Source organism: Miniopterus schreibersii, assembly GCF_964146895.1.
Source record: "Miniopterus schreibersii genome assembly, chromosome: X".
Taxonomy (NCBI): Eukaryota; Metazoa; Chordata; class Mammalia; order Chiroptera; family Miniopteridae; genus Miniopterus; species Miniopterus schreibersii.
In genome coordinates, this window is record NC_138104.1 from 75,003,873 (window position 1) to 75,030,980 (window position 27,108).

The 27,108-nt window shown below is 47.8% G+C and overlaps 2 protein-coding genes across 3 annotated transcripts; one reads left to right on the forward strand and one right to left on the reverse strand.

Moving 5' to 3' along the window:
- Window positions 1-574: 574 nt before the first annotated feature.
- On the reverse strand, window positions 575-8,663 carry FTSJ1 (FtsJ RNA 2'-O-methyltransferase 1). 2 transcript variants are annotated; one of them, XM_081125594.1, is made up of 13 exons: window positions 8,229-8,663; window positions 6,674-6,818; window positions 6,503-6,572; window positions 6,311-6,401; window positions 5,862-5,940; window positions 4,345-4,397; window positions 4,206-4,259; window positions 4,017-4,119; window positions 3,825-3,908; window positions 3,052-3,155; window positions 2,764-2,961; window positions 2,507-2,548; window positions 575-1,064 (listed from the first exon to the last, which is right to left on the reverse strand). In XM_081125594.1, exons 2-12 carry the CDS (start codon window positions 6,792-6,794, stop codon window positions 2,516-2,518), a joined length of 990 nt encoding a protein of 329 aa, XP_080981720.1. In that variant the 5' UTR covers window positions 6,795-6,818; window positions 8,229-8,663; the 3' UTR covers window positions 575-1,064; window positions 2,507-2,515. The 2 variants fall into 2 exon arrangements, with proteins under 2 accessions (XP_080981720.1, XP_080981721.1); XM_081125595.1 differs by having other exon boundaries at window positions 3,052-3,149; window positions 8,229-8,633.
- An 8,841-nt stretch (window positions 8,664-17,504) lies between these two features.
- On the forward strand, window positions 17,505-27,043 carry SLC38A5 (solute carrier family 38 member 5). Its single transcript, XM_081124816.1, has 16 exons — window positions 17,505-17,608; window positions 19,371-19,424; window positions 19,504-19,579; window positions 20,034-20,149; window positions 20,240-20,313; window positions 21,039-21,131; window positions 21,270-21,348; window positions 23,013-23,095; window positions 23,392-23,450; window positions 23,550-23,672; window positions 23,847-23,926; window positions 24,556-24,656; window positions 24,905-25,020; window positions 25,791-25,935; window positions 26,023-26,126; window positions 26,629-27,043. Exons 2-16 carry the CDS (start codon window positions 19,372-19,374, stop codon window positions 26,728-26,730), a joined length of 1,404 nt encoding a protein of 467 aa, XP_080980942.1. The 5' UTR covers window positions 17,505-17,608; window position 19,371; the 3' UTR covers window positions 26,731-27,043.
- The last annotated feature ends 65 nt before the right edge of the window (window positions 27,044-27,108 follow it).

Here is a 27,108-nt window from a genome sequence, read left to right on the forward strand (position 1 = left end):
TGGTGTATGCATACAATGAAATATTAAAGCTGCATGTATGCCAATTCCACTCCTAAGAACTGACTGCTAGAATGTACAGCCGTAAAAAATGAAATCTTTCTATTTGGGACAATATGGATGGACCTTGAGGGTTAGGGTTAGGGAGATAAGCCAGACGAAGACAAATATAGTATGATTTTACTTATATGTGGGATCTTAAAAAAAAAATGAACTCAGAGAAACAGAGACCAGATTGGTGGTTGCCAGAAGTGGGGGAATGGTCAAAAGGTACAAATTTCCAGTTATAAATAAGTCATGGGGATGTAATGTATAGCATGGTAACTATAGTTAATACTACGGTATTGTGTATTTGAAAGTTGCCAAGAGAGTAGATCTTAAAAATTCCCATCAGAGGGAAAAAAATTTAACTATGTGAGGTGATGGATGTTAACTAAACTTACTGTGGTGATCATTTCACAATATACACACATATCAAATCATTATGTTGTATACATTAAACTCATATATCAATTATATCTCAATGAAACTGGAAAAAATATGACCATCTATATTAAAATGAAACATTGGCATGCAGTAATATATGAACTTTTTAATTAGTAGATGAAATTATAAGATCTTCCATGATTCCAATTAGTGATGAATGTGAACAATATTTCACGATGACTGCAACAACCCTACTATAAAAATGAACTGATTTGATTTGATTTGGCGGGAAAATTGCAGGCACTGCTTTTATGATCATAATTTATTGCTAGAATTCATATTTGGGAATAAGGGTAAATTTCAGTTATATTAGTGAAAATAAAGATGTAGTATTTTCATCCATCAAATTCATGGATACTCCTGGAAAGATTTAGAGAGAAGGGAAGATCTCAGTCAAGGACCCCTTCTGCAGTTCAAACGAACATTCCGTGATATTTTTTTTCTGGCTGTGTTCATGGTGGTTGTTTCCACTTGGAGCTTGTGTTCAGGACCCATTGATGAGATATTTGAAAAACAAGTTCATTAATGCAAGTTCTGGTTCTCCTGACGGCAAACAGCTTCTGAGTTGTCGCAACTGCCAGCTATTAAGAGGTCAAAGAGAAAGCTTTAAACAAAAATGTATTTCCCCACTTTCTTCTACTTAATCATTGTTCTCTTGGATACTAACATTTTGGTGAAGTTTTTCCCCTACTTTTATTGTAAACAATGACATACAGAAAAATGCTTAAAACATATATATATTCTGTTTAATGAGTAATAATAGGGTGTAATTTCATATAATTGTAGGATGTTCATTCTCATTGTCAATAATTCTCCACCATGAATATACCATGATTTAATGATCCATTTTACAGTTGATGGATGTTTGTGCTGTTTCTAGTCTGAGGGTACTACAATTAGTGCCAACTAGGAAATTCTAGTACTCATTTATGAGCCATTGTCAGAAAGGGATGTCCTCTAACATGAGGTCCTTAAGATGAGAAACCCTCCAGCACTGACAGGTTTAGCCCACTCTGCTACAGGGAAACTGGCCCCTCATTGCTCCCTCACACACCAGGCACAGTTCCACCTCAGGACCTTTACATTTGTTATTTCCTCTCCCTGGAGTACTCTCCCCTAGATAAAAACATGGATTCCCTCTCTTATCTCCTTCAGGTCTCTGCTCAAACGTTACCTCAGTGAGGCCTTCTATGACAACACTTTTAAAAAGTGCACACACACCAAAAAAAAAAAAAAAAGAAAAAAAGAAAAAAAAAAAAGAAGCCCGGCCAGGCGTGGCTCAGCGGTTGAGCATTGACCTAAGATCCAGGCGATCGGGGTTCGATTCCCGGTCAGGGCACATGCCCGGGTTGTGGGCTTGATCCCCAGTCGGGGGCATGCAGGAGGCAGCCGATCAATGACTCTCTCATCATTGATGTTTCTATCTCTCTCTCTCCCTCTCCTTTCCTCTCTCTGAAATCAATAAAGATATATTTAAAAAAAAAAAAAAAGTGCACACTACTGCCCCAGAATTCCTGATTCTCTTTACCCTGCTTTATTTAAAGACTTTTTCATACACATTATTACTTTTACATAGTATATATAAAATATATATGTATATACATACACATCACATATATATTACAACGCAAGCTATATAAATACATAGTGAAATGCAAGTGTGTGTATATACGTGTGTGTGGAGGAGAACTCCTGCATTCAGACTGTGTTACTGTTTATTACCTCTTCCCCAATCTAGAAGCTCTACAAGGGCCATGGTATTTGCCTGTTTTCCCCACTCTACCTCCAAACCTAGAAAATCCCCAGCACACAGTATGGGCTTAATAAATGTTTATTGAATACCTCAATATGTAACATGTAAAATGCTTAAAGCAGTTCCTGACATACAATGTCAGATGCTTAGTAAAGGTTTGCTGACTGAAATCTTATCAGTTGATATAAAAAATGTCAAAGGTGAAATTTTACTGATGTTTTTCTTAAAGGTGTCCTTTACTTAAGCTCTTAGATAAAAAGTCAGAATTACCTTAATGTGTTAAGGTGAACAAGTCATTTCACTGTCTTCCACCTACTCAAGAAAAAGAAAAGGGACTCAGATACCAAGCTTTTCCATTCATTATACTTGGTTTTACCCACTGATTTTTATAGCTATTGGGAGGCAGGGAAGATAATTTTGACCCCAGAAACCACGTGATTTGGGAGCAGACAGAGAGGAGTACTGGGAGGGGTCACTGTGGGCACAAAGAAAGGGCACAGCAGGCCCTGGGCCACATGTGTCCAGACCTCAGAGGCCATCAGGGTGTGGTGCTGTGGGGCAGCCAGGGGCTGGGGCAATGTTTCCACTGTGCTGATGGAAAAGTCTTGGGGGCGGATTTCCTTGGCAAGCTGCCCCTTCTTCTTCAATGTGCAGGCCTCCTGGTACGGTGGTGAGATCGGGGGCTGTGTGGGTGGAGTGTACTTGTACTCTGAGCCGTCCTCCAGCTGCAGGGACACATGGCAGGAAGATGGTGAGGACCTGGGAACCTAGGAGAGCTCCCCCCTCCATCTGCTTACTGTCAGCTGGGCACTTACATCCAGTGGGTAACTGCGGTCTGAATCATAGGAGCTCAGGTCCCCACAGGTCACAAATGGCACAATGATGCGGGTGGGGCCATTTAATTGGTTGAGATCTGGATCTGACAAGCAGAGAGAAATAAGACAGGACAAGGCTGGGATGCCTGGGACCAGTCATCACTCAGGCTGCAGCATGGGTCCCAAGGCTTCCCCACATATCCATGAGCTACTCTAATGCTCCTCCACCGGAAAGCCTTCATTTGGTTCAGACTTTCAGACTACCTTCTTAGGAAGGCCCTCCATGATCACCCCTTCTAAAACATTGCCCCCCTCTGCTTTTTTTGCACCGAACTTTTATGTCTACCTGCCTTTCTATCATATACAGCCTGGAACTTGTCTCACTCAATTGTGCTCGTTACATGAGTAGGCTCTGTGCCTTTTCCCAGAGAACCAGGTGAAAGAATCTCATGGGGCAAAATTCCCACATAGGTAGGGTTTCCACCTGGGGGAGTGTCTGAATCTTCCTAGGCTATAATCTCCTTAGGTGGGTGTCTCAGCTGGGGTAGAACCCTTCTGGGACAGAATTTCACCAGTTATCATTAGGGGACTGGGCTGAAGATCCTCCTGGTGGTGGTGGTGGTGGTGGTATTTCTACCAGAGGATGGGGCTGAGGATCCTCTAGGGACAGAATTCCCATAAGGAACAGAGTCTCTACCAGGGGGTGGGGCTGAGAGCCCTCCTGAGACAAATTCCAAAAGGGGGCAGAGTCTCCCTAGGGACAGGGCTCTCACCGTATGAGTGATCCAGCAAGGGTTTGGTCAGGTCCGGCAGGAAGCCCTCAGGGGGGTCATAACCCTGACAGACTGCGAAGGCTTCTGTAGGTGAAAGGTGGAGTGAGGGGCGACTGTCACCGCCACTCCAGGACAGGACAGGACAGGTCCCTGAGATTCGCATCACCTGCCCAGCCCCTCCACCCCACTGACCGATGCTGGAGTTCCGGCTGCTCCTAGGCTTGGCACAGAGCACGCTGGAGAAGAATACACGCAGCTGGCTGTAGATCAGCGTCACATCGCGGCCTCGGAAGATCTGCAGGGTGGGGAGGCAGAGACGGAGGCATGAGGGTGATCCTCAGGGACCCGTCTCTGTCCCCCACCAGGTTTTCCAAGGCTTACCTTGGCTACAAAACAGCCCCCTGGCTTCAAGACATGTGTAGCAATGTTCAGAGCCTGTGGGCAGGACAGATAGCTAAGGCTGAGGCGGACATAGCCAGGAGGGGGCCAAACTGAGTCAGGGGCAGCCAGGGTTACTCACGGCTAGGAGGAGCTGGGCCTGCATATACTCATCAACATCATGGAGGCCAGTTACTGCGGCAAGAGGAACGGCATTAGGGGGGCCATCCAGTTCTAGCTATCTTCTTGTCCCAGAGAGGTTAGAAGACTAAAAACATTTCCCAGGCTCTCTTATTGCTAAGGTTCTGCATGCAAACCTGTCAACTAGATTTACCTTCTGAGCCCCTAACCCTTAGGAGCTCATTTTAATTCTCAAAACAACCTTATCTGCAAGTCTCTTTATCATCATTTCCACCTTCAGTTTAGATTCTAAACTCCAGACTCAGATCAGACTTGACATCTCACACCTGACCTGTCTAAAACCAAATTCCTGCCCTTCCTGCACAAACCTGATCCTCCCACCATCTTCCCCATCTCATCTGATCCTTCCAGTTGTTCAGACCAAAAACCTTAGTCACCTTTGGCAAGCTCCATTCTCTCCTCACACCCACAGTCAAGCCATTAGCAAATCCTGTCAGCCCTACTTTTTCAAAACATCTCCTGAAATGACCCTCTTCTCATCACTACTGTCACCATTCACCTGGACTACTGCAGTGGCCTCCTCTTCCCTAGACCCCTGGCTTCCATTCTCGCCCCTCACACTGCTCACTGCAGCCAGAGGGATCCTATCACAACCCAGAGTCAGGCACGGCCCTCCACCACTCTTAACACTCTCATGGTTCTCTGAGTTCTTATCTCAGTGAAAAAGCCAAAGTCCTCACTGTGGCACACAAGGATCTGTCCTCTGTCACTTCACCTCCTATCACTCTCCCCCTCACTCACTCTGATCCAACGACACTGATCTCCACACTGGTGTTCGCACATGCCAAGCACCCTTCCACCTCAGGGCCTTTGCACAGGCTGGTCCCTTTGCCTGGATTGTTCTTCCTCCAGGCATGCCCCTGGCCCACTCTCTCACCTTTAGGTCTTTGCGCTAACATAAGTGAGGCCTTCCCCATCCACTTTAACATTCCAACAGGTACTCCCCACCCTCTCCCCTTTTCACTGATTTCCCCAAGGTGCCTATCACCTTTTGATATACTACAGAGCTCAGTCATGTTTCTTTTACATCTGCTCCCACTAGAACACCAGCTCTATGAGGTTAGAGATTGGTGGAATTTTATTCATAAATGTTTTCCCAACATGTAGAACAGTGCCTGACCCACAACAGGTACTCGGTAAACATGTGTTGAATGGATGACTGACTGACTTACAAAAATGAATGGGCAGTAAGATAGACTAGAGCTGAAGAGAGAAGAGAGATGAGATATGAGAAGAGGGAAGGGTGGACAACAGACAAAACTAAAGTGGTAGAGTGTGAGGAGGGAGAAGACAGAGGCAGAGAGCAGGCAGCAGGGTACAGAGAAGTTGCCAGGTGTGGGAAACAGCTGACAGAGGAGGAGAGGCAGGGAGTTGAAGTGGTAAAAGAAGCCAACAAAGTGAGAGATACAGAAAGGACACACATGGGACTCCCCGCCTGGCCTCCCAACCCCTGTTTACCATCAGGAGCCCCGTCGCACACCACTAGGTCCGCAGGGCAGCCCTCAAAGTGCCGGATGATCTCCTTGGCTGTGGACAGCTATGGAAGAGAGGGTGGATGAGTGGCCCCAAGGTCTCCCACACTGTGGCTGTCTAACCCCACCTGCCCATGGCTCTGGCTTATAGGCCCTGGGTCAACCAAACACTCAGGCTTTGGTCTAAAACCACACTCCATCTCTGGGGACTTAGACCCATAACTTTTTGCCATCTCTCTGGGATGACAACATGCTGGCTCTGTTTCTCTTCTTCTCTGTTACATTGTCTGTTACATTGGTTACTCTCTCTGTTACATTGGTTACTCTATCTTTGTCTTTCTCAGTCTGTTTCTCTGTCTCTTCCACTTTCTGTAGCCCCCAGGTTGAGGGATCCTCATCCAGGAAACACCTCAACACCCCCAGCCATGCTCTTACCTGGGTGATGTCCCCCTGGATCTGTAATACACCTGGTAGTGGAGCCATAGCCTGAAGGTCCACGGCCACCACATGACCAGACCCCTGGCCCCTGTGGAAAACACAGCCCATGTCAGCCCAGTTTTCACTTCTGGCCCGTCCCTCACCTAGCCTGCCCTCCCCAGCCCCCCCAATCTGGGACTCCACACTCACCCAATCTTCTGGCTCAGCACCTGGCTCCAGCTGCCGGGGGCTGCACACAGGTCAACTGCCCGTGTCACGCCTGAAGACACACAGGAAGGTGTAGTGTCAGTTGTACCTACCTCTCTTATCTGTTCCCTGTGCCTGTCCCATCCCTCAGTGACTTGCCCGCCAGGTAGGGACCTTGGAAGAGTTGGAATTCCTCATTGAGTTGTAGCAGCTTGAAGGCACTGCGGGCACGCCAGCCATTCTCCTTGGCCAGGCGGTAGTAGACATCCCGCTTGTCCTTTGACGTCCGTCCCATCTTGCACACTGTTTGCCCAGGTACCTGCCAACAGTAAGTTTATGCTACTCTGTATCCGTAACTGGGTGAGGGAGCCACCACCTACCTCTACAGGGCAGCCAAAAAACACACAAACCATGCTGGGCTCATCTGATCCACATGACAGCTCACTCAGCAGATTGGAAGACTGGAGCCCTGTCACTGATCCCACTGACCTCACGGAGCCTGAAGGACCCCAGAACTGAACTCTCAGGCTCCACCACTCGCTCCACCATTCACCCCACCAGAACCCCCAAACCCAACACTTATCTCAAAAATGACCCATTACTGACCCTGTCAACGTCTACTGCTGTCACCCACACTCCCATATTAAACTCCACGGCTCTATCAACCCTTTTCTGCCCACCTTATCCCCATTAGCATCTCACTGTCTCCCCAGCTGTCCTCTGTCCCTAGATTAATAGAGCCATCTTAGCCCCCCATCTTGCATTCATCCCCATTATCTTAATACTACCTCATTGTAATTCCCACTCCCTTAATCTCTCTCTCTCCCTACCCCACTCCCTATTAATCCCTGAAATAATTAGGCCCCCAGTAATTACTTTATCACTACATTGTTATCAACCCTCATTAATACTTGGAGGATCATGGCCTATTAGCTCCCATTAAGCTCTCAATTACTATGATTTATCAGCCCCCATTAGCTCAGCCCTCCAATTGATCTCTCATAGATCACAATATTAGTGCCCTGTAATTCCTTCATTAGCACACATTCATGTTAATCTTGGATGATCAGTTTCTCATTCTCCCCTCATTGCCCACCTAGCCCCCCAATAATCACTTGATGATCACCTCCCAACACCTTAGTATTACCCTTTCTTTGCTCACTGTTACCATTAATTCCTCAATGATCATGCCATCATCACCCATTAAAAGCTTTTGACTACAACACCTCTTCTGCCCCTTGTTTCCTCATCTTTGATCACTGTTTCCATTAGTTCCTTGATCATGACGTCCACTGGCCTCTATTACTCCCTCCGTAGCCTCACCATTATCCTTTCAGTTACTATGCCCACCACTCTTCAGTAACTTGTTGAAATCATACCTCCATCAATCCCTCAGGGATCACACACCCTCTGCCTCCGGTTACCTTCTAGTTGCTCACTCAACCACCTCCTCATTAATCAATGAACACATACCCACTGGCCCCCATGAACATGTCGACCATTAGCCCCTATTGATTCCCCCATAACAGCCCCACCAGACCTCAGTACAGCCCCATGCCCTCCCCAATTAACAGCCCTCTGGCCACACCCCCGTTCCTTCCTCTATGTTAACTCAAAGACCACGACCGTACTGGGGCCTTCAGATCCCCCTCAAGGCGAATCCACTGATATGTGGACCCCTGCCTCCCCCAGCCCACCCCGGGATAGTAGTCCCCTTGTACACACAAACCTTGGGTCTGCAGCCTTCTCTGTGTCAGTTGCCCAGACTAGTAGCTGCAGGAACGAGGGCGAACTTTCCTCCTTCCCTCGCTGGCGGGACAGCGCAGTCGTGCCTCAACCGTCTTCGGCCTGGACCCACGTCCTCCGTGCCCCAGGGCCTACCGTAGCTTTCGGAGTGGGGAGAAGCGTGCGAAGGAGCCCGGCCCCCGGCAGCCCGAGCCAAACCAGTGAGGAATCTTAGGGCTTCAGTTTCTGTACTTAGTTGATCCGAATGATCGCTCACGCCTATGGGCTACTGCAGCGTGGCAAGCTTGTCATCGCGGAATGCGGAGGTCCGGACCCGACCCGAACTTACACCGCGTGTTTCATCCGTCACTTAGTGCCGACGTAGCTGGTCTGGAGAACTGCGGTTCCCAGCATGCAGCGGGCATAACCGAAACTGCTGAACTAGCGCATGCGCAGCTGAAACGTCAAGGGGACCCGCCCCCCCTCCCCGCCCAAACAAACAAGAAAACCCGGCTTTGTTCTTTAGGCTAAGAGCGATTTGCTCCCCTTCCTTCCTTCTAGAATGGCGGTGATCATTTAGCTTGTGGACTACGTTTCCCAAAATGCAACTAACACGACAGCACCCGTTCATTTTAGAAGTGCTGCAGAGTGAAATTATGTTGGGTGGTGAACCTGGAGGAAGGAATATGGGTTAAAGTGCATCAGCGCCCTCGGCAGCAATTTTTTTGTTTGTTTAAAATATTACAGATGTCCCTTTTTCTCCCCGTTCCTCCCCGTCCCACGCCCTCCCCAGTTCCTCTCCTCACCATTGTCCGTGTCCTTGGGCTGTGCATATATGCATAGAAATTCTTTGGTTAATCTCTTCGCCTCCAGCCGCCCGCCCTCCTCCTTCCTTCTGATCATCAGGCTGAGCCATGCTTCCATGTCATTGAACCTATTCTGTTCATCAGTTTATTAAGTTCTTTAGATTCCACATATAAGTAAGCTCATGTGATGTTTGTCTTTTTTTGCCTGGCTTATTTCACTTAGCATAATATTCTCCAGGTCCATCCATACTGTCCCAAAGGGTAAGAGATCCTTCTTTACAGCTGCATAGTATTCCATGGTGTAAATGTCCCACAGCTTTTTTATCCACTCATCTGCTGATGGGCACTTGGGCTGTTTCCAGATCTTAGCTATTGTAAACTGTGCTGCTGTGAACACAGGGGTGCACATATTCTTCCTGATTAGTGTTTCAGGATTCTTAGGATATATTCCTAGAAGTGGGATCACTGGGTCAAAAGGCAGCTCCATTTTTAATTTTTTGAGGAACCTCCATACTGTTTTCCATAGTGGCTGCACCAGTCTGCATTCCCACCAGCAGTGTACTAGGGTTCCCCTTTCTCCACACCCTCGCCAGCACATGTCCTTTGTTGATTTGTTGATGGAGCCATTTTGACAGGTGTGAAGTGATACCTCATTGTGGTTTTAACTTGCATCTCTCTGATTATTTGAATTTCACTTCCCCAACGTGATATTGCTGCCTGAACTGTACCATTTTAGAACTTCAGTTTCTCCATCTGTGAAATGGAGCTAATAAGTACTACAGATTTCACAGAGTTATTGGGAGAAATAAATATGTGTCCCTGTAAGATACGTCCAAACCTGTAGAGGATTTTATGAGTTTATTTGAGCCATGTGCTGACAACATGTGCTGGGGAGCAAGATCACAAATGCGCCCAAGGATAACAGTTTTGCAGCTTCTTTTATGCAATTGAAATTAAGAAGAAAACGTACATGGAAGGTTGGAGAAAGCAAGGCAGGGATTGGATTACAAGATAGTTAAGATTATGTGCTCTCTTGGGGATTAATACTCCTTTTGAAGGGTATTACTTCTGATATTTCAAAGGTGTGTTAATATAGATGCATAAGAACAATGGACAAGGCTGGCTTAAAACCTTTCACTAAAGAAGTTACAGCCTGACCTTGTGTAATTCTGTGTTCTTCAAACATTTTTAACTCTGACCCACAAAAAAACCCTATACATCCCCACTCAGTGGAAAAGCAAATATAATGGAAACACTTATACAGTTTACTATGTGCCAGGCACTATTCTAAGTGCTCTCAGTGGTGTGCTGGTAAATGGTTAACAACCAACTCTTTGAGGGGAGAGGGGGAGGAAGCCCTGAATTCAAACATTTGCCAATTTTCATGGTTTACTCAACTATCCTCTTGCTAGATTTCAAGTTACCAATATGTAGTCACAGAACACAGAGGAGATGCAGTAGTGCATCATTATGTAATATTTCTACCTTACAGTGAAAATAGGGGTAAATGACCTCAAGGGCATAGTGAATAGTGAAATGTAGTAAAATAAGGAAGTGATGAGTTTTGAGTATTTATCATATTTAAAAATTATAATTTATTTAATTGTAAGTTTATATCATTTTATTTTTAATAATATCTATATTTAAAAACCAGTTCACAAAATTCCGGAAAATTGAACAAGCAATCTGCAAACTGTACAAGTAGGCTCCAGTGCACTGCTGAATCCTTTCCTTGAACTCATTTTAATCCTTATAACAACCATATGAGGTAGTTACTATAATTATCTGTAATTTATAAATGAGGAAATGGAGACAAGAGAGGATATATATAGTAAGTCCTCCCTTAATAGTGTAGATATGTTTTTGGAAACTGGGACTTTAAGTGAAATGACATATAATGAACAAAACCAATTTTACCATAGGCTAATTGCTATAACAAGAATTAAGTTCCTACAGCATATTTCTGGTCACTAAAACATCACCAAACTTCTAAAATAAAGACCCAAAACACTTCTAATATTAAACATTGAAATAAATGTGAGTTATTTATACATTTAAGAAAGATTAATAAAAACAAATAAGATAATTATTTTCTAATCTGCTTATTCCAGTTCCAGGTCATGGTCGCCAGAGCCTATCTGGACAGCTCAGAGTGGAAGATGGGACCCAACCCTGGATAGGATGCCCTTCTATTACAGGACATACTTGCATACACACCCACACCCATTCAGATTGGGGCAATTTAGACATGCCAATTCACCTAATGTGCATATCTTTGGGATGTGGGAGGACACTGGAGTCCCTGGAGAAAACCCATCAGATGTGGGGAGAACATGTGAACTCCATATAATGGCCCTAGCTGGGAATTGATTTTTTCCCCTCATCAATGGTATAACAAAACAACATTGAACAAAAGGAAGTTATTTGAGAACCTCTTGTTCTCAAATATATATAAATATATAAGGTATATAAATATATATGCTATTTAATATGTATGTGATTATATAGAAATATAGAGATATATAATATTTACTACTATATACATTACATGTTATTAATCAAATATAATAAATATTAATATACTATTATATGTAAATATAAGAAAAGATATAATAGTATCTATTTATGCATTTTATATAGTGTATATATAAAATATATATGTATTATATAAGTGCACATACTGTATATAAATATGCTATTATCTATATACATTTACTTACTAAGGTAACTGTACTAAATATAAATATACTATTAAATATGTAAATATATAATGTTACATCAGGTGGTGTAGAAGCTATGAAGAATAATAAGGTAGGGTGAAAAGGATGGAGAATAAGAGAGGGATTGAGCTGCTGTTTCAGTTATGTGTCAGGGAAGTCTTCTCTGAGGAGGTGACATTGGAGCTGAGACCTGAAGGGGAGCGCACCCTACCAAAATTTGGAGGAAGAGCATTCCAGGCAGAGGGAACATCAAGTGCAAAGACCCTGAAGTGGGAACAAAGAACTGAACTATTGGATCATCATTCCTAAGAAATGTGAACTTCACTAGACAGGGATTTCTGTTCTGTCTTGTTCACTGCTGCCTTGTGGGCACCTACAATAGGGTCTGGCACACAGTGGTTGTTGGGTAGCATGTTTGCTGAATCCACCCTTTTGTTACTTTTTTCCTTCATTTTCCCCTCAGTGGTGTGTTATGCATTTATGTGGAACCTGGGACGTGTAGACAGATGGCAGGCATACACAGAGACATGGAGAGACACCTCCTGGAGCCCCTGAGAACCAGGGAGGAAGGAAGAACTTGTCAGGGGAGCTCAAGAGCCTTATGGTGGTCATGGGAACAAGGCTGCCTGCAGAAGTGAGCAAGTGTGAGAAAGCAAGGGTTCCAGCCACCAGCCACTGCTCCACTGAGAGGAGGGGGTGCCGGCCATTGGGGTTCCATGTTCACCCTGTGGGATGTTTCCCACATCCTGTTTTCTTGCCTCTCACAGAGAGGATGTTTAAATTTTTGCAAAGAAACTTGCTTCCTCCAGCAGGGCCAAGGGATAGGAGGACAGGAACCAGCCTCTGAACTCCCCAGGCTCTTCCTGAAGGAGGGTGTCAGCCTGCAGCTCCCACCTAACACCCACTGAGTGTAAAGGTGTCCTCTCCATGGCCTCCTGAAGAGGTCAAAGAGAGGAAGCTGCCAGGTCAGCTCTGTACTGGAGAGCATCTCACCACTCAAGGGAAAGACACAGGTGGTCTAGGTGTAGGGGCTAGACACTGACTTAAAAGTCTTGCTACCCTGGGACTGCTTTGAGGGACCAAAGAGTTACTCAGTGGGGAGCCTGCTTGAAAGGGGAGATTAGAATCCTAAATGCAGCCAGTGAGGGGCTGCTTTTACAGCGGGAGTAGAATTCATTAATTCCTTTCACAAATATGTTATTGAGCAATTACTGTGCTGTTAAGCATTGTTCTAAGTGATTTACCTGTATTCATTCAACCTTACCAATGGCCCCAGGCATTATCATGCCCTGGGGGAAGCTGAAACTGTCAGGTTTCAGAAGTTGCTCCTGGTCACACAGCTAGAAGGTGGCAGAGCTGGGAAAGCTCGCTCTGTTAACTGCTTTGCTCTGCTGCCCCCTCCACCCCTGAAGGCTGCTGAGGAGTGACTTGTTTTAATGAAAAGCAGGGATCTGCTTGCAAGAACTGACAAGAACCCAAACTGACTTTTAAGAGACTCAGTAGGAATTCCAAATGTCACCCAAGGATCTGCTTTCTTGAACCAACAAAACCCTTAAATGACCCTGAGAAAGGGCCCTACTGTGATGAACTAATAAAGTATTCTTATCCCTGACACAGCCTCAATACTTAGGTCAAGTTTAAAAACATCTGTTCTTTTTAAAAAAATGTTTTTATTGGTTTCAATGAGAGGAAGGGAGAGGGAGAGAGAGATAGAAGCATCAATGATGAAAGAAAATCATCGGCTGCCTCCTGCATACCCTATACTGGGGTTGGAGTCCATAACCAGGCATGTGCACTGACCAGGAATCAAACTGTGATCTCCAGGTTCATGGGTTGATGCTCAACCATTGAGCAACACCGGCTGGGCACATCTGCTCCTTTCTAAGCAGGCTTCCCTCTGCAGGCAGATTTCACTTTCCCTTTGTTTTCCCTTCTACCAGCATATGTTGAGCACCTGTTATTTGCAGTGCCTTGCCACTTAGCTGAGCTATGGGGTATAGAGCTGGATAAAGGTTAGTCCTGCTCCTAGAAGAGTTCACTTGGCAGAAATAAACAAAATAATAATGATAATATGACACTTAAGTGGCATTTATTGAACACCTGCTGTGTGTCTGGTGGCCCTGTACTGGGCAATGTTGGAGGGCCTGGAAGATCCTGGGAGGGGAGGGGAGTGATTAGAGCAGGAAGCTGCTGAAGGGAGGTGGTAGATGGGGGTATGTGTTCTTTTGTTCAAGGTACACTAGTTCTTTGGGCAGGACACTTCAGACTTCTCTTGAAATCTAGACAGCTGTCTAGCTCAGCTCCCCACCCCCTTAGCCATCTGGGCAAAGGCCTTTGCTGACAAGTGACTCTTTCCCTGGCCTGCTTATAGCACAGATGTGTAATGGCTCTGGGGGGAGGAGGGGTATCAGAAGAGAGAGACATCAGAGTAGGCCAGGATAGACAGGGGTGTGTGTGTGTGTGTGTGTGTGTAAATACCCCAAAAGCATCTCATCTCCTGTACATATTCTCAGCCACAAACATATATATGTGAGCTTCACATGTGTCTTCCTATGTAACTTGTGTGGTTATATCACCCGGTTGTATCTTGTGTCTATGACTGCCTGTTCAATTTGTGTGTTTCCTTTTTGGCACCTATGTGTGTGTTGGTACTGTCTGCTTTGGCAGTTCATCTATATGGGGCTGTGTGTATGTGTGTGTGTGTTTCTTGAATGTTTATGTGTCTCCTTTGTAATGCTTGTGGGTGATTAGTGTGTTTATTTGTCTCTCCTGTGTGTGTGTGTCTCTTACATATGTGTGTGTTTCTTCTCTGCCACTGTGCTTCTGTCTCCTTCTGTTTCCTCAGTGAGTGGCTGGCTGTAGGTATGTGTACTCTATGGGTGTTTCTTTTTTTAGGTTGTTCTCTTTTTTATTTATTGATTTTTATTTTAGAGAGGGAAGGAGAAGCATTGATTTGTTGTTCCATTTATTTATGCATTCATTGGTTGATTCTTTTTAAAAAAAATCCTCACTCAAGGATATTTTTTCCATTGCTTTTCAGAGAGAGTGGAAGGGAGGGAGGGAGAGAGAGAGAAAGGGAGAGAAACATCGATGTGAGAGAGACACACCGATTGGTTTTCGCACACACATGCCCCAAATGGGGCTGAAGATAGAACCTGCAAGCCAGGTACGTGCCCTTGGCTGGAATAGAACCCAGAACCCTTCAGTCCGCAGGCCAATGCTCTAACCATCAAGCCAAACTGGGTAGGGCATGATTCTTTTTGTTTTAAATACAGATATCTGTACCTTATGCTCAGATTCTGATTTAGGAGGTGGGGCTCAATAATGTGCATTTTCTTTTCTTTTTAAAAAAAATATGTTTTTATTGGTTTCAGAGAGAGGAATGGAGAGGGAGAGAGAGATAGAAACATCAATGATGAGAGAGTCATTGGTTGGCTGCCTCTTGCATGTCCCCTACTGGGGATTGAGCCCACAACCCAGGCATGTGCCCTGACTGGGAACCGAGCTGTGTGACCTTCTGGTTTGTGGGTCGACACTCAATCACAGAGGCATTTCGACTGGGCCACTGGTTGACTCTTGAATGTGCCCTTACTGGAGATCGAACCCACAACCTTGGTGTATCAGGACAACACTCTAACCAACAGATACCTGACCAGGGCCCTATGGGTGTTTCTTTTGGTGCCACTGTACGAGTACTATCTGGTTCCCTTGTTTCTTCTTTATGCAGCTTTAGGTGTATTTTCTGGATTTCCTTTTTGTAACAATAGGAAGAGTACTCTCTACATTCTGGTTTTCCTGGTTGTACGTCTATGTGTTCCCCACGTGTTTCTTCTCTGATTTGATTTGTCAATAGCTGTGTGCTTGAAGGCAGTTGTGTGCATGTCTGTGGCTAAGGCTTCTCTGTCTGTACAATCATGTCTACTCTGAGTACTTCTCTCTGTGATGAGAGCTGGATGTGGTCACAAATTCACACATGAGTTCATATGCACAGAGGTGTCATTATAGAGCCTGAATCTGGACTTTGGCCTCCAGGGCCCTCTGAACCTGGAAGTGTATGGGAGACACTGGGCCTGTGTATGATGTTGTTGGCTGTGTGAAACCAGATTTGTCTGTGCACTTTGTGTGTGGCTGTGAATCTGTGGGAGACAATGTCCATGAACCTATAGTGGCTCGGTGTGAGCCTATCCCTGTGCTACTCTCTGCTTTCTGGGTGTGGTCTGAGGCTGTGGGTGATGATGTCCATAAGACCAAGTCACTCTGTGTGGCTGTGAGTGTGTGACTTCCATGATCTGGGCTCTATGTGTGCAGTCTGTGTTTATTCATATTTATCAGCATATATTTTGTGTGTGTGGCTGTGGGTCTGCATGCAAGTTTGTATCTCTGTGAGTGATGGCAAGTCTGCCTCCATCTCTGAGCCCTTTATGGAGCTATTATCCCTGAGTGTGGGGGAGTCTTTCTACTGCTGTGGGGAAGTAAATGTCCCATCCCTTGCCCGCCTCCAACTGCAGTTGGGGTGGGAGCATCTAGGCTAGTTTTGAACCCCAGCTGGCCCTTGGCCTTTCCTGGAATTCCGTGCTCGCTGTGGGAGGTGGGCACACGGATGGAGGGGCCCAGACAGAGGCCTTTTGTCCACCAGGGCCTCAAGCAGCCCAGTAGAGTTGGGCCAGGACCCCAAGTCTACCCCAACTGACTCCCTGCAGGAGACACATGCCTTGCTTTGGACAGACATGCCTGTCACATGCCTGGATGGGAGTGAACAGACGGACTCCCATACAAGACAGGCAGACAGACAGTAGAGCTTCTCAGTTAGGGTATGAACAGACTCCACCCAGTGCCTGGCCTGGGTCCAGGACTTCAGGGCATGCCTAGTTTGCAGACTGTGTGTCTACACTCCCCATCCAACCACAAATGCCTTCCCTGCCTCTCTCTGGGGACCTCCAAGATCTAGGGTCCTCTCTTGGTTGTCTGTCTGAGGTTAGCTTATAGTGGCCTGGGTGTGTCTGTCTATCCCTGCATTTTTCCCACTGCTGTTCCCAGGTCTGTCCATCCACCCTGTCTCCCCCTCTGCCTGAATCTGACTTTCTCTGCCTGTTGTTATCTGTCCCTCCAGGTGTTTCTCTGCCTCCATGACTCCCTGTATCCCCTTGTCTCTCTGGGCTGGTGCGTCTGTTCCCAAACCTCTGTTTGGAGATGTGTTTGGCTGTGCCCACCTATCTGCCTGTTGTGTCTCCTGTTTATTACTGGGCCTGACTGCCTGTTCCTTCCTCCAGGTGCTTGCATGGGCCTACCTCCTGTTTGTTTCTGAGTCTGTCTGTAGTCTCTTTCTCCCCATGAATGCCTCTTTGCCAGTCTACCACTCTCCCACACCCTATCTTTCTGTCCTCTCTGTTGTCTGTCCTTGTGCCTGCCTGTCTCTATTTGTGGCTGTTTCTCCAACTATCTCTGTCTCTCCTCTCTGCATCTTTTCCCTCCATTCATCCATCCCACTGTGTGGCTGATTCCTGAGTCAGTTCTCTCCGCCTGCCTGGCCCTTTCTCTGGGTGTGGATCTGCCCCCTCAATCTTTCTGTCCAAGACCCCCACACACCTCAGTCTCCCTCCATGTGGGTCCAGATGAGGGGCCGCCCGCCTCTCCCCACTACTTCCTGGGTTCAGAACCACAAAGAGGGAAACAAAATTAAAACTCGCGGGCCAGATGGAGCGCCAGCTGTGCTGATTAGCCACAGAGCAAGCGCCTAGGCGCTGATTGGCCACTGAGCGGAGACGCGGCACTACCCAGTGAGCGGGAGCCCCGCGGCTGCGGCGTCCCCCAGCCCTAGTCTGAGTCCTGCCGCTTCTGGAGCTGACAGGAGCAAGGAGGTGAGGAGGGGGCGCTGGCTAGGGTGGGGAGCTTTGGAGACCCCAAGGCACGAGTAGGGGTTCCGGGAGGGGGCTCAGGGGTTCCCTGGAGACCTTTTTAGCATTAGTGGGGAATTGAATGGTAAGGGAAGTCCTTTGGTACCTTGTTCCCAAGAAGTAAATTCGGGAGTGGGTAGAGTTCTCAGAGGGTGCCTACGGCTGAGGATGGGGCTCCACGAGAGCCCTCCCCTTCCCAGGAAAGGAACTCAGGGCTTGGGGCAGGGGTCTCCTGGAGGTAGTTTTAGCAATGATGGGGGCCTAGAATGGGGGTTTCTGGGATACCGCATTTGCCAGAAGTGAGCTCAGGGCTGACGGTTTCTTCAGAGACATTCCATCCAGAAGACAGGGACTGTAGACTGACCTGGGGATCACAGAGACACCCCACACTCCAGAAACACATCAGGTCCTGGAGGGGGCTTCTGATGAAGGTCTCAGAGACAGCTCCTCCTCAGGAGGGGGGATTAGGGCTCAGGCCAGATTCCTGAGACACCCCAAGCCCAGGAAGGATCTCAACTCTGGAAGTGTCTCTACAGTTACTTCTGCCAGAAGAGTGTTTAAGACTTGACAGGGGACCTAGAAAATGCCTCTGGTCCCTAAAAGGGGGATTAAGAGGGGTTTCCTGAGTCACTTCTGTTCCTGGAAGGGGGCTCAGTTGGGGAATTGTCTCTGGCCTCTAGTGAGGGTATTCAGAGTTATGGCAGAGAGTTTTCAGCGTCGGGGGCTGGGGTCTCCAATCCAGTCCCCACCCCCTGCCTGGTGGACAGGTTGCATCAGCCTGGGCTCCGCTTGGGGCCCAGGCTTGGGGCCTAGGCAGGAAGGAGGGGGGTATGGGGCATTATGAGAGGTGGGGCAGCCAGCCAACACTTGTCCTGAGCGGAGACCTGGACAGGCGGTGAAGGTGAAGAGAATTGGTGTGTGTGTGTGTGTGTGTGTGCTAGGGAGACCTGGGAAGGAAAGAGACTGACAGCAAGAAGACAGTGCCCAGCTGGGCATGGCTCAGCGGTTGAGCATTGACCTAGGATCCAGGAGATCACGGTCTCATACACGGTCAGGGCACATGCCCGGGTTGTGGGCTTGATTCCCCAGTGGGGGGCATGCAGGAGGCAGCTTGATCAATGATGACTCTCTCATCACTTATGTTTCAACTCTCCCTCTCCCTTCCTCTCTATGAATCAATAAAGATATATATATATATATATATTTTTAAAAAAGAAGACAGAGTGAGTCCGAGGTCTGGGAGGAGAGGCAGTTGTGGCTCCAGATGGCCATCTCAGCTGTTGTGGGGTTGGTTTATCTCTCTCTGCCTCTTCCCCTATTTATGTCTGTCTGTTGGCGTCTCTCCTTCTCTGATGCCCTTTTCTCACTTTCATCTCTTCCTCTCTCAGCTTCTCATTCTTTTTTTGAATTTTATTTTTCAATTATAGTTTACATTCAATATTATTTTGTGTTAGTTTCAGGTGTACAGCATAGTGGTTAAACAATCATATACTTTATAAGGCAATCCCCCTGATATTTCCCACCTCAGTCTCTCACTCTTATCTCTGATTCTCTCCATTTATTTCCCTGTCTCTGTCCTCCCCCTGTTCCTGTTCCCTTCACCTCATCTCTGTTTCTGTTTCTCTACCTGTCTGTCTCTATCTGAACCCCTCCCCCTCCACCTAGCTCTACCACTTTGTAGCCTCCCTGATCCATCTCTGACTCCCACCCATTTCTCTGCCCACAGGATGGAACTGCAGGATCCAAAGATAAATGGAGCCCTACCTGCGGGTGCTGTGGGGTGAGTCAGGGCCCAAAGGATTGAGGTTGGAGGGTCAGGATTACCTTCTCATCAGCCCTAATTTCTCTGCCCTCTCCAGCTACAGGCAGGAACGAGAGGGCTTCCTGCCCAGCCATAATCCTGCTCCTGGGAGGAAGCCAGCCCAGTTCATGGATGTGAGTGACCCTACAGGATCTGTCCCAGCTGCACCTTGCCTAGTTCATCTCCTCCCCTACTCTTCCCTCTTCCCTCTTTGGGGCTACGGCTACTACTACTCCCTAGCTGTTCCATGGCCTAGTTATTTACTGCCCTAGCTACTCCTTATCTCCAGCTACTCCCCTCCCCAGCTGTTTTCCTTTGGTAGCTGCTCTACCCTCTCCTGTTCCTCTCCACTTATAGATGCTCCCCTCGAAACTTTCTCCTAGTTTTTCCCTTCCTGGCTCTCCTTTTCCCAGTTTCTTCCCATCTTCAACTCCTTTTCCTTCCTAACTTCTTAGTTTCTCCTATGGCCCTTCCTGGGCTTCTTCTTGTCCCAGTCACTTCCTCTCTAGTCTTTCCCAAGCCCTAGAGCTGGTCTCTTTACCTGGACTCCCTCCCCATGTGTTCCTGGATTTTGCCCCTTACCCACAGTTCGAGGGGAAGACATCATTTGGAATGTCAGTGTTCAACCTCAGCAACGCCATCATGGGCAGCGGCATCCTGGGGCTGGCCTATGCCATGGCCCACACAGGGGTCCTCTTCTTCTTGTGAGTCCTAGGTGGTCTGGGGAGGGCAGGTATGTTTTGGGGCAGGCGGGAGGCCTTGGGGCCAAGTATGAATTGTACCATCTGCCACAGGGTCCTGCTGCTGTGCATTGCTCTTCTGTCTTCATACTCCATCCATCTTCTGCTGACCTGTGCTGGTGTTGTAGGTGAGCCCCAGAGCTCAATCCAGACCACTGACCCACTCCCCTGACCTGATACCCCAGACTTCAACCCAAACCCCAGACTCTGGACATACCACCCTGACCCCAGATCTCAGACCCAGGCCCCCAGGCCCCACACTTAACTCCCTGGACTCCAGATCCCAGACTGTGCAATGGCCCTCAGACCTCATCTGGGCTCCTAGATCCCCAATTCCCAATCCCCAACCCTCAGCCCAGCCATAAGTTCCATTGTTCAGACCTTTCCCCATCCCCAGACCACTCCACTCCATCTCTAACCCCTCCTTTCAGTCTCTAGCCACCTCTTCAACCATGAAAACCAGCTGTACAACCCTGAGACCCCCAGTTCTCAGACCCCAGCTTCCAAGCTTCCTCTGCCCCAGATCTCAGACTTCACTCCCATCATGGTCTCAGACCATGTGTATGTGGTCTCAGACTGTGTATACGTGATGTGCTCCCAAGACACCCACTACCCATTTCCAGCCCACTTCCAACTTTCTCCTTGGCCACAGTTCCTGGCCAGAGATCCCACTTCCCAGATTCCACCCCTAAGCCGAATCCTAACTACTTAACTCTCACCCCAGCCCCCGTCAATCAGACTCAATTACTCCAAACCCCAACTCCCCAGCTCCCAGACCCTCTGGCACCCCAAACTCTCCCCTGGCCTGGATTCCTGGACCACAGCTGTTCCTTCCTGTCCCTCACCCCCACAGGCATCCGAGCCTATGAGCAGCTGGGACAGAGGGCGCTGGGGCCTGTGGGGAAGGTAGTGGTCGCTGCGGTCATCTGTCTGCACAATGTTGGGGGTGAGGACTCTGGGAGGTGGGGGATCAGCTTGGGGGAAGAGGGTGGGGTGAGGTGGGCTTCCTCAGGCTGGGCTGGGGAAAATGGGGCAGGGGGACAAGGGGAATCCTCTTGCTTATACCTTCCCCCACCCACACCAGCCATGTCCAGTTACCTGTTCATCATCAAATCCGAACTCCCCCTGGTTATTGGTGCCTTCCTGTACATGGACCCTGAGAGGTGAGTGAGCAACACCCCTTGGCTCTGGTTCACAGGCCACTAACTCTGCCTGTCAGGTCTGGCTGCTATCTTCAACTCTGTGTCCCAAGTATTCTACTTTGAGACTATTGGGCAGGCCACTTTGGTCAGACTGTGATTTCTGTGTATTGTGATGCCAGCAGTATGTGTGACTGTTGCTCTGACTACAGGAGTATAGTAGACTATGTGTTGATTTCTGTGACTGTTGTTATGGTTGATACTGTCTGGTGGCTGAATCTCTATGTCCAGTGTACTCTCATGCTGATCATGCGAATACTCTCCAGTAGATCTAAACTCTGCCTGTGGGTTTGGCTTCTGTGACTGTTGTACTGGCAGGTTCTCTGGCCAGCTGTGTGATTGCCGACTACAGCAATGTGTGTCCTGTATACTATGATCCCAACCATGTGTGTTTGACATTTGTTTACTCAGATTCTGTTTGATTCTGGGTCCATCAGGTTGGCTGAATCTGTCTTGCTGTAAGTGTGTGTCCATTGACTCCAAAGGTGTGTATGTATGTTTGTGCTGTGTACTGTGGTGCCAACTATGTATATGTGATTTGTTCCAACTGTATGTGCCAGTAAACTCCATCTCTGTTTAATTTAGTGACCATTTTTCTGGCAAATTCTCTATGGCTGTGTGTGTGTATGTGAACCTCAACTATGACTATATATGTCCTCTGTATTGTTGTTATGAGTATGCATCCAGATGACTGCATTTTTTATTCTGGATCCATCTGCTGGCTGAATCTATTCAGTTATTTGTATATGATGGTTGACTCTGTGTATCTTGTTAGATTTTTCGGTTTGATTCTGAAACCATCCAGGTGGCTGGCAGTCTATATGCCTAGCTGTGTCTAATTATTATAAGTAGCTCCCATTGTATATATGGCCAGTGATGCTTTGTTGGTTTATATCTGTGTAACTGTGTGTATGAGATGGAACATAGTAGGCACTCAATAAAATTCTTTTGAACAAATGAGCAGTTGTTCAGCTGAGTCTATTAACTGTCTTGCCTCACCACCTCCCTCCAATATCTGTATAGATCCCACTCTTTCTTTGAGCTTGGTTCCCATTGTGTGGCCAGCTGGCTGATTCATATGGTCTCTATTTCTCTTTGGCCATGTGGCCAAATTGGCCCAGCTACTTTCAGGTGTTCAACAAACCTTGAGCTGTTCAAACAACCACACATGTGCGTTTCTGACTTTTTGTCTGACTCTGCATCGTTACCTGCTAGCCAGATCATCAGACTGTTCTTCTACCTGTCAGACACAAGGGTAATGGCTCACTCTGTGGCTGGCACCTTGTGTTGGACTATGTTAGTCTGACTGACTTGGGGTGTTGTTTACCCATCTGGTTGTGTGTTCACTTGTGAGTCTGACAGCACAGTTTTGTCTAACTGTGCATGTGTTCTCAGATATATCCCTCTGACAGTGTCTGGCTGATAGTCTGATAATCAGTCTGGCTGTTTCTTTCAATCTTGTTGTGCTATCACTGTAACCACCTGAATGACTTCTCACAGTTGAGGTGTTAGCTCATCAGTCCTGGTTATGGGCAGAAATCTGTCTGTCTAGCTGCCTTCTATGAGTGTCTGCCTGACAGGTTTTTTTTTGGCAGGCAGCTAGTCACTATATTTGTCTGTCTCCCTAGGAGCTGGTTCTTGAATGGAAACCTCCTCATCATCATTGTCAGTGTGTTAATTATCCTGCCACTGGCCCTCATGAGACACTTGGGTAAGAGGCTTCTTGTGTTAGCCATTGGATAGTGGGCTTAGAGAAGGGGAGCCAGATTGAGAGAATCCCCATTTTCAAGGGCTGTTGAACACCAGGGGAAAGCTTTTTTGATGTGGGTTTTAACAGATGAATAGGAGTTTGCTCTGGAGGGGAGGCTGGTCCAGGAAGAAGTAAAGCTTATGCAAAGGTGTGGCATAATTGTGGTGAGAGGGTCTTGAAGGCCAGACTGGGGGTTTAATATTTGCTGTAGGGGTGGTCCCTGGATTTCTGAGTCTCTGTGTTACTGCCCCTTGCAGGCTACCTGGGGTATACCAGTGGTCTTTCTCTGACCTGCATGCTGTTTTTCCTCATTTCGGTGAGTCTGACAGAAGGACTTGAAAAAGTGGGGAGAGAATTTGAGGTGTTGGAACACAGCCTTCCCTGTAAGCTCACTTCCCCACCCTCCCTCCTTCAGGTCATCTATAAGAAGTTCCAGCTTGACTGTCCTGTGGGCCGCAATGATACAGCAGCAGAGAGTAAGAGCCCACTGGGGCTCAACAGAAGCTGTGAGGCTCAGATGTTCACAGTGGACTCACAGGTGGATGTGCAGGCTGATAGGGTTTTCACCACACTCAGGCCCTCTGGAGCCATGTAGTGGACATTGGGGCTTCCAAGTATCTGATATGGAGAACAGTGGTGGGGCCAGGGGGATGGAAATGAGGGGATGGGACCCTGTAGGCTCTAATCTCGTGTACTTGGGTCATTCCCCCAGATATTCTACTCAGTGCCCATTATGGCTTTTGCCTTTGTCTGCCACCCTGAGGTGCTGCCCATCTACACGGAGCTCTGCCGGTGAGTGGACAGGCAAGTGGGCATGTGTGATAAACCAACAGGTGGGGTTATAGTCATAATGTCTGACAATCCCTACAGCAGTTCTGGGACTGTCACTTGATTGCTGATTGTAGATTGTGGCAAGGGAGGGGTTTGACATGGCCAGGAGGCCTTGGGAGATATAGGGAAGTGACTGTTTACTGATTGGGGCTTAAGTATTTTACTCTTTTAATATCCAGTACAGGTGCAAATGGACAGAGTGGGGCAGCAGAGATAATCAGATGGAGGGGGTGGCAATGATGGATGAGTATGGTCAGATGGATAGGGGTATGAATGGACAAAGGAGGGTCAGGGATGATATGATGGGGGAATGTGTGATAATTAGGTATGGATAGTCAGATGGAAGGGAGAGGCAGAGATGGTCAGACAGAGGAGATGGGTAAAGATGGTCATATGGGGTGAGATATGGGTGGACAGAGAGGGGAGGCTTGGCTAATTACACAGGGGAGGCCAAAATGGGAATCCCACTGAGTACCAGCTGAATGTCAGCTCTGGGAGGAGGGGACCCTGGAAGGTGGAGGGTGGTTTTGAGGGGCCTCGACCAAGTCCAGGGGTATGGGCATTACAATCCCATGACCTCTATACCTTAGGCCTTCCAAGCGCAGAATGCAGGCTGTGGCCAACGTGTCCATCGGTGCCATGTTCTGCATGTATGGGCTTACAGCCACCTTTGGATACCTCACCTTCTATAGTGAGTGAAGCTGGAGCCAGGGTTTCGTGGAAGCTAGGGTGGGGACTGGGAAGACTGCTGGGGCAGAAGCCTGAGTACTTTCCCTCCATGCCTTTGGACCCATCAGTTTCCAAAGAGATGGTATACATCATGCATGGAGATTTTGTGTGTGTGTGTGTGTGTGTGTGTGTGTGTGTGTGTGTGTGTGTGTCTAGGACACTGGTCCCGGTTCTCCTGCCACATCCAGCATCCTGTGTTCCATGTTCCAGGCAGCGTGGAGGCGGAGATGCTACAAATGTACAGCCAGAAGGACCTGCTCATCCTTTGTGTGCGCCTGGCGGTGCTGCTCGCGGTGACTCTCACTGTGCCAGTTGTGCTGTTCCCTGTGCGTGGGAGCAAAGGGGGGGCATGGAGCAGTGGGGCATGGATGAATGTGTAGAAGGCATAAGCATAGATGTTTGGATGGATGTTGGAGATAGGAATGGATGAATGGATGGATGAAGGAGGCAGAGGTGGACAGACAGGGAAGGCAGAGTTGTCAGATGGACAGAGAAGGCAAAAATAGATAGCAGGATGGAGAGAGTCAGGAGGACAGGGGTAGTAGTTGGAAGGAGGAGGCACAGATGTCTGGCTAGACAGAAGAGGGAAGCAAGAATGGTCAGACAGAGGGTAGAGACATAGATGGACAATCAGAATGAAGAAACAGGGATGGACAGAAAAAGGATGGAGGTAGAAGTAGTAAGATATAGGAGGGACAAAGCTCTCATATGGGGAGGTGGAATGACTAGATAGAGGAGGGAGAGAGAGTTAGTCAGATGGAAAGAAGCAGGGATCTCAGACAGGATGGAAAGGCAAGTGGGTGGTCAGATAGGGGGAGACAGAGATAGTAAGGTAGAGGAGGAGGTGAAGATTTCAGACAGTGTGTAGAGGCATAGATGGACAATCAGACAGAAGGAGAAGGCATGGATTGTCAGAAGGGAGGGGGATGCTCATTCAGAAGTTGGAGGCAAAGATGGATGGTCAGATAGGGTGGAGATAGTCAGATGGAAGTGAAATCAGGAATCTCAGAGAGGATGGAGGCAAAGACAGATGACCTCAAGGAGGGGGAGGCAGCATTTGCACCCTGACTTGTGCCCCACCCTATTCTGGCTACAGATTCGCCGGGCCTTGCAGCAGCTGCTATTCCCAAGCAAAGCCTTCAGCTGGCCACGGCATGTGGCCATAGCCCTGATCCTGCTTGTCTTGGTCAATGTTCTTGTCATCTATGTGCCAACCATCCGGGATATCTTTGGGGTTATCGGTCAGTACCTCAACCCCAGTCCCCATCTAATATGGGCCTTGTACCTCAAACTTACATTGACTCCCATTCCTCCTGATTGTCCTCCAGGGTCCACCTCAGCCCCCAGCCTCATCTTCATCCTTCCTAGTATCTTCTACCTCCGTATTGTACCCTCTGAGGTGGAGTCCCTCTCCTCCTGGCCCAAGATCCAGGTGAGATTTCCAGGGGAGGGCTGTGAAAGGGTAGATGTTCTGAGGAGGGAGCACTCCAAGATGGCTAGAGATAGAAGGAACATTTTCGAGAGGGGCCTGGGGGAAGAGGGTGCATCCAGGAAGAGAGGTGGTTAGTCTGAAAGAATGAAGGAGATTGTCTTAAGGAGGGGCTGAGCAAGGAGAGCACTGGCAGGGTCTGGGAAGACAGAGGAGACACTCAGTAAGGGACTGGCATAGAGGGAGCATTCTCCAGATGGAAGGTGCACTATTAGAAGAGAGTCAGGAGAACTTTCAAGGAGGATGGAGGAGAGTACTCCCTAAAGGGTTCTAGGAAGATGGAAGGAAGATTCACAGGAATGGGCTGGTTTTAAGGAAAGAGAGGGAGCACAAAGTAGGGTCAGAAATGAATGGGGACTCTCTGGAGGGCCTTGAAGAACATTCTCAGAAGGAGCTCCATTGTGGTGACACATCCAGTCTCACTTTCTCTCCCTCTTGTCCATAGGCTCTGTGTTTTGGTGTCTTGGGGATCCTCTTCATGGCAATCAGTCTAGGCTTCATGTTTATCAAGTGGGCCACAGGCCAGAGCCGTGTATCTGGACACTGACCATGCCCTGCTTCAGCTAGACTCCTGCATGCATGTGCCTGTGTGTATGGAGGAAGATGGGGCACTCTCCCAGGTCCCTCCTGCCTGGTGTGTGAAGGTGGCTGTTTCCCATTAACATGGCTATTGGAGGTAGGGGATTGCAGAGGCTGCAGAGTGGTCCACTCACTGTCCTCCCCAGGGATGCTGAGCTTGAATCATGGTCAGGAGGCCAGGCCCTTGGGGAACCCCTGCCCAGCCCAGTCCTTTCTGCCTCCTCCTGGCAGAATTACCCTCAAGTTAAAAGAGAAGAATAAAGATCCTGAATTGCAACTCTGGCCTCAGCCTTCTGATTTTCTTCTAAGACTTCTTGGTGGAGCCTGCTTAGGTTCAGACAGGGGT